The sequence below is a fragment of the Ylistrum balloti genome, unplaced genomic scaffold (genome assembly GCF_031769215.1).
Source record: "Ylistrum balloti isolate Yb309-2 unplaced genomic scaffold, AGI_CSIRO_Ybal_v1 Utg369632, whole genome shotgun sequence".
NCBI lineage: Eukaryota > Metazoa > Mollusca > Bivalvia > Pectinida > Pectinidae > Ylistrum > Ylistrum balloti.
This window is the reverse complement of record NW_026781897.1, coordinates 525,911-533,478: the sequence shown is the minus strand read 5'-3', so window position 1 is coordinate 533,478 and position 7,568 is coordinate 525,911. Positions and strand designations below refer to the sequence as shown.

Here is a 7,568-nt window from a genome sequence, read left to right as displayed (position 1 = left end):
CTCATTTACACGGATGTTGAAATCAAATGCTCTTCATTCCCTAACCAGCTTACTAGATTTCTGGAAGGACAGTTTGATTTGACAAGTTCCATCTGACGAAGTATCTAATCGTGGCCCTTTCCAAATGTTTATTTGTTTGTTGCCTTTGTTTTAGTTGGTGTGTGCGTTTTTGTCATTGTTGTTAACAGGACGATTTCTTTGCCATACAACAACAACAACAACAACAACAACAACAACAACAACAACAACAACAACAACAACAACAACACCAAAAACAGCAGTTTTATAGGACTCAGTTTACCGTTAAGGCTCTTGGGTCTCATTTCTGCCATCAAGTGTGGAGCGGCACAATAGGTTGAAAAAACAAAATTTATGTTATAGAAGTAGAGATGTTGCAAGTGTAAATCCTGTACTGTTTATATAAGAACGTGTTTAGCCGATATTATTGGTAGTAATTAGGATATCTTTTAATTAAGGTAAGATTTTTTAACAAAAAATATGTTCTTTTCTTGACAGTATGATACATACATACAAAACCTGGAAATTAGATAAAATAAGGTATACTAGCTATTTCTACATTATTTTCAGGTCAGCAGTCAATGGCAATGGAGTCATCCGTCATCTTTCTTTTGATTTCGATGTTCCTGATAAGGTAGGCAAGTCGATGGAATAATGGACGCATATCGATATTCTGTTTGTTTAAGAAGTCGGAATTGATCATATAATTGCGAAAGAAAATAGGAATCACGATATTTTTATTTGGATTGAACAATAAAATACCGGACCTCTAATAATACATGTGTGTGACATCAGATTTAAGTTTTAAACGTCTCCTGTTTAGATGTTGAAACAAAATGTGGCAATGAAAAACTTAATTGTGATTCTTTTGTTTAATAAATGCAGAGAGCACATCCTTTAACTATATACTGTATGTATACTAATTATATTCATTATTGAAGTAGATTTTAACATTTTAAGACAGCTTTACATTAAAAACTGTTCTGATATTTCAATGCACTTTTTTTCATTTCTGTCCCAGTAACTCGTGTGAATGTATATTTATCTAACGAAATGTAGATACATTCTAGACCATAATGCAATGACATGACGTCATTTGGTACCGTGTTTATCAACACTACGATAAAACTATTATATTATAATTTCCGATAAATCATGTACAATGTAGATGATTATTGCATTCAAAATTAGCCAAACTTTTTCAACAATTGCGCAAATAGAAACTTTTTTTATAATCATATTATATGAAAATGAAAATGATAATATGATATCTAAAATATAAATATTAGACATTTGTTTTATCTTATCTATTGATATGAAATGAATTTTTCTGATAAATCATGATATTGTGCGTACCTAGCAAATAAATCTACAAGAAATTCTATATATTTTTACAGATTTATGGTATGACAGTATATTCATCTGTCATATAAATTCATAATAAATACAATGTATTGATCATTCTATGGTAAGACAGTATATTTATCTGTCAAATAAATTTACAATATATTATAAATGTTGACCGCTCTGTTATTATATTGTATGTTTATCTGTTAAATGAATTTACCGTTCATTTTGAAGTACGGTGAAATCCTCTTAAATGATCTCCAATATGAAAATATCATATAATTTCACCAGCATGTATTTGAGATCCCAAATTTATTAATACCATTATAAAGATATAACTTCTAAATATACAGAAAACATATTACATTCAGATAATAGTAATGATCAAACACAGACCATAAGAGCTACATTAAGAAACCGTCACTGCGTCCAGAAGAACAAAACCTATATCGTTTATAGTTTCCCTGTTATGACGGGTTGTGTTTCATTTTCAGTGTTGCAGCACAAAAACCATGTGCAGAGAGATTATTTGATGTAATTGATTCAGATAACAGTGAAGATGTCAACATAACCGAATTTGAACTGTGCTTTTCTGAAACAGGTCAGTTTGCGTGTTTCTATGAAATGCGTGCAAAGTTTGTCGGCAGCCAAAAGTTGCTTAACTACATGTTACTATTACGATAAACATGAACACAGAATTTAACTTAATGTTTTCGCTGTATCGTTATATTTTGCTCATTATGCCATCATTATAAGGCGACAAGGGTTTGATTACACTATTTAAAGATTCTGTATTTGTTCAACGAAATCAAGCAGAGTTTGTATTAGAATAGAAAACGGCGAATCTTCAGAAGAATATGATAGAGACAATATTTATTAACTGTTTTGAAAGAATTGTCTTTAAATGTAAGATTGCTATAGAGTTGATTAATTCTTTTATACAAATTAAACTTTTGCGAAAAGCCTTGATAGGGCACATTTTTATCACATGTGCCCGATTCCTTAAAAATGTCTGCAACAAGAACGGTTATTCATAAACACAAGTGTCAAACTATTCTTCTTAAACGCAATCAAAAACATTCACTGACACACATATGTTGCTAGATGAACTAGATAGACATACTATCAGATCGGAAATTACATAGTATAAAAGAACCAAGATTCCAGGTCAATGGAGAATGGTACCTCGTTTTAACATTTAACTCTTGATATGTTTATCTTTCGAACAATGAGCGTAGTATTGATTATATGGGAGATCTTAATAACAATTGTTGGCTACTATACAATGCTGGTCTTCATCCCGCTTGACCTATAGAAACAACAGCTGTTCTTCCGTTCTATGGAAAATCATTTAGAGTTTGTTATGGAGGATTGGTCGACGCCATATAAAAACAACCACAAACGTATCAACAGAGACGTAAAATGCCAGGATGCATGTTTTTATCGCCATTTACGTCATTGTGACGTATTTCACAAGTTCATGTGATGCGGCTTGATGTAACAATAGAGAACATGCACATGAATGAAAATCTGATTTTATTCGTTTCTCGTTTGATGAAAACAAAACATTTCTTTCTGGCATTGAAGTAATTTGATTTTGTATGTATCCCAGTTTTGAGATAGAATTTTGCCCATTTGTTTGAACGTGTAAAGATACTGGATAGGACTTCCGATATGTTTCTCCAAATAAAGCATTGAATTGAATGTGGTCTCCCGATAAATAAATGTAGATTTTCATGTAACACATTGAGGTGTAATCGAGGTGATTTGTGTTACATGTATTTATCAATTGAGACAAATCAATGAGACAAATGTACATTCAACGAAACAAACATGAAGTGCATAGGATGGGATATGGCTTCAAAAAGGCATGATCAGTACAATTAGCACATGTCTGCAAGAAAACAAAGAAAGAAACATACATATAAAATGATCTATAGTGTTGTAGTAATCTGTTTGTCTTGTTGATTCTATAACAAATCTGTGGGTGGATGGTCGGGTGGCGCAGTGGTAACGCACTCGCCTTTCACCGACCGGGGTTCGATTCCCGGAACGGACGTGAAAAGGTAAGGGGGTCACCTGCCCGACCACGTGGGTTTTCCCGGGTACTCCGATTTCCTCCCACAATAAGACCCCTTACGCGCTTACATCCGGGCCAACAAGAGTGATTAGTATAAGTTGACATAACTTGTTTCGCAATTGTTGTAAAATAAATAAAGTTTATTATTATAACAAATCTGAAATATATCTAGTTGAATAAGTCATTCATTATCATTGACAGAAAAGAAAATCATCACCAAGAAAGAATTTTTGAAGGCAATCGCAGATCATAAGTTTGATAGTAAGTACTATAACCCCTGTATTTTTGTCTTTGTGTTTCTTTAATCATTTACATCATATGATAAGATGGATTAATAATATAATGAATTATTTTATCTATGCTTGAACTGTTCATGCTATAATATATGTAAGGCATTTGAATTATACTTCTACAGAATATATAATCACTGATGAGACCCAGAAGGGCGAACAGGTTGTATGATGCATCATAGTTTATTAATATGTTCTGCTTTATCTTATTCTAATGTTGTTCAAAGTTTCTATTTACTCATGTGTCTTTTGTAAATATTCCACTGAACGAATAAATATCAATAAAACCTGAAATTGGTAACATTCTTGACAAGTTTATGCGGCGTTTCACACATGTTTATGATAGTAATGTGGTTGAATAGTTTTAACATTACAAAAAATGATTCTATGATATACTAGTTTATAGTGTTGTTGAATAACATAAAATCCTAATTCAATCAAAACGTCTCAATCAAAATATTGCCAAGTGTTCCAATACATTTCCATATATCACATCTAGTAAAACATGCATACGACAGCCACATGAGTAAAGAGTGTACGCTATCAGTTAAGTGTCATACAGAAATCTGTTCTGTACGTAAGCACCTTTATGCTTATAAAAGTGAAAAATGTACACTAACGATAGGCTATAACGTTTTCGGCTCAAGTCTGCAGTTTTGGCCTTATTGCCAGTGAAGATTTGCATAACAATTCAAATATCTTTTACAATCTATTGTGTTTTTATGATGTTCTCATTACGTATAAGATAGGCCACAATTATGACTTTCGTACTTGCGTTGGATAAAATATAACTAAACAGGTATAAATGTTTCTCTCTGTTCTGTTTAGTGTCTTTAAATATTTGTATTGGAATAAGCATTGCCCAGATACACAGTTGGTTTGCTGTTAAAATGGACATATTCTGGTCTAGTTTACCAGATTTCTGAAGCATATCGTCAGAAAATCATTAGTCTATACTTTTACATGCGTTAAACTCTTGTTGCGTTGAGCCTTCGAAGAACATTACAACTGTGTGAGACATTTTTTGCCATTATTCAGTTTACACTTTAGTTCAAATCGAATATGTTTTGAAGCCATATCGCATTGTAAAAACCCTCGAAAATGACAACCTATTCAAAACTTACGCCAAAGTTTGTTCCCTTGCGCATAGCATAGAAAATAAGTCGGTGAAATGATGATGTCGATACTCAGAATCTGGTGAATATTGTTTTGATTTATTGTGATGAAATTTGGAATACCTCATTGCTTTCAGCCTGTGGAGTCGATCCATCTTTCGTGTTTAAGACCCTCTCAAAACAGAAAACCAAAATGGACTTGGAAGAAGTATTTCTTCTAGATTACGACATAAATGAAGGTGAGAAAGAAAGATTCGCCAATAAATCTATCATGGTATCAAAAATATAATCATCATTGTTCGTTTTTATGTCTGTTTTCATCCAATTAGAAAAAACATTGACGTCATTTTGTAACGCCATGTTTGACAAGCCAATGCGATTGCGTAAGAAATTATCAAAGTTCAGATTCCATCATAAATTAAAAAAGAAATGTAATCCATTGTTAAATTATCAGACTTAGATTATTTCTTATGTTATTGATCCGTAAAAGAGATTATCTAGTGAAGAGTCCGTTCTTTTGTGTAATGGCTCTGTTACGTGAAAATAATCCTTGTCAAATCTATATAGCAGTCATTTATATAAAGCTGGCAAAAACAAAACGAAAAGAAAAACTGAAAAATACGAATCGGTTTTCACCTGTTACTGGGTTTTAAATCAAGAAAATTAAAATGGGATATATATAACTGTGACAGGACAAATATGGATAAATAAATAAATTAATTAATTAATAAATTAGTTGAGGCTTACAGATTTCCAACATTAACATTAGTGTTATGAACAATAGTCCTCAACATGAAGGGTAAATCATTTTTCGAAGCAACAAAACGATTTGATCTATAAAAGTACTAAAAGTACATTCGATGTGTGTGCAGATTTCCATATATATCTTCGTATCGAGTATAATATATTTTCGTCTTGTGGGTTTTTTCGTTTGTATATAAAGATATAATATCGGTGTTGAACAAGTCAATAATATGTTGCTGACACGAGAGAAGGGGGACAAATCTTGCACACTTGTGCGAAAACTTCATGAAGATCACAGAAAATGATTTAATCATTAAAAAGCCCAGATTATCATTAAGCTGATATAGCCTGCGACGACGGTAATGATGATAATGGAAATAATGTCTTATCGAGTCACCGAGAAACTGAAACAAATGAGTCGTGAAAAAGGCATCGAGTTTTTAGGATCAGGAATCTATACGTACTTTCCTTATATCTATTGTCATGTAAATATCACAAAATGTTTTGTCATTGTTTTGTGTAGTTTTGACACTGTTAGTTATCTCAATGAATCTGTGTTAGTTATGTCAACTGTATCAGATTTCTGTATTGATTAACACAATTGGTAGAAGTACAATATCATATGTTCATAAATATGACAAAAACCGATAAGGTGATACAGGGACATTACCTTTTTATAACAACTTTATATTTCAGATAAGAAGATAAGTCTGTCGGAATTCACGTCGGAACATTATAAAGTGAGTTCAAATTATACAACTCATAAAGCCACCTCCTTGCACAGAATAATACATAACATGAAACACGAAACCAAAAGAACATGTACAAGTCAATACATTTGTCTGAATGATGCACTTCGTAATTTCATTGAAAAGTGTAAATGAATATATTTTCTTTATAAGGAAATGTACAACGTAATTTACAACAATTATGGCTTTGTTTAGAACTTATTCTTTTTGTAGTTATCAATGTATCATTTTTGCTTCTCAAAAGCTGGAGAAATTATTTTACAATCTATTAAACACGGGTAAAATTTCGAACGGAAATTTAAATCTAAAACTTTCGGATCAACATTCTTTACTGTGTATGATGCATCGTGTTAATTAATTGATGTTTGAACGTTTACAATTCGTTTCTATGTATATGATATAAACATTATGATTAAGGAGTTCCATCATAAAATAGATATTTTGATCATGTCAAGATTTTCCAGCTGTCTATCACCACAACATCCAAAGATACGTTTTGTTTGGAGGATGCCAGGATTGTGTAGTTGGTTAGGCAGTTTTCGAATATCTTGGCATGGCGATTCGGTGCCATTGTATTATCATGTTCATATACATACATGAGTGCTAATTATAGCATCGGTAACAATGATATTATTTTGTTTAATTTCAGATATATTTCAAATGGATGAGCAAAAACGTGTTATCACTTGTGGGATTTTAAATGATAAATGACAAGGACATCATATCGATTTGTTTGGATGCAAAAAATGTAACCGATTCTTTGGAACAAAAATAAAAAAATATTAAGCTACTGTTTTGGTGAAGTGTAATAATTGCATTATTTAGCAATTTCATTTCAAGAATTCTAATATGCGTTTAATAAATTCCATCTTCAACCATTATTATGTCTAGGATCACTCTCTTTGCAATATTTGAGAAATAATCGTGTTTTATGTTTTTGCACATTACATCAGCATGACTAATATCATACAGGAAATGAAAATGGCCACGAAGGAATGCTTTATTAGATTTATATCAGTAGGAGGTATTTACAAACAAGGTAATAACGAGAAGTCAAACTCAAGGGAGAAATTATCGTAAAGGATGACAAAGTCCACTCTTAAAAACATCCAGAAAAAGTGAAAAAAAGCTTTCCGAGAATAAGACATTGCATGATTTTTTATTGAATAAAACTGTATTTATGCTGTTGCTATTTTATAATACAAAATGTATATTCTATTAACTC

The 7,568-nt window shown here is 31.7% G+C and overlaps 1 protein-coding gene across 1 annotated transcript; it reads left to right on the top strand.

The window, feature by feature from the left end:
* Positions 1 to 592: 592 nt before the first annotated feature.
* Positions 593 to 7,061, top strand: LOC132552433 (uncharacterized). Its single transcript, XM_060216603.1, has 6 exons — positions 593 to 652; positions 1,860 to 1,966; positions 3,647 to 3,706; positions 4,988 to 5,089; positions 6,291 to 6,334; positions 6,993 to 7,061. The coding sequence occupies exons 1-6, from the start codon at positions 600 to 602 to the stop codon at positions 7,041 to 7,043; spliced, it is 417 nt and encodes a 138-aa protein (XP_060072586.1). The 5' UTR covers positions 593 to 599; the 3' UTR covers positions 7,044 to 7,061.
* Positions 7,062 to 7,568: the final 507 nt, after the last annotated feature.

Coding starts and splice junctions, on each gene's coding strand:
- LOC132552433 (XM_060216603.1), top strand. CDS start 600: ATGGCAATGGAGTCATCCGTCATCTTTCTTTTGATTTCGATGTTCCTG. Junction 3,707..4,987: donor CGCAGATCATAAGTTTGATA/GTAAGTACTATA, acceptor CATTGCTTTCAG/CCTGTGGAGTCGATCCATCT. Junction 5,090..6,290: donor AGATTACGACATAAATGAAG/GTGAGAAAGAAA, acceptor TTTATATTTCAG/ATAAGAAGATAAGTCTGTCG.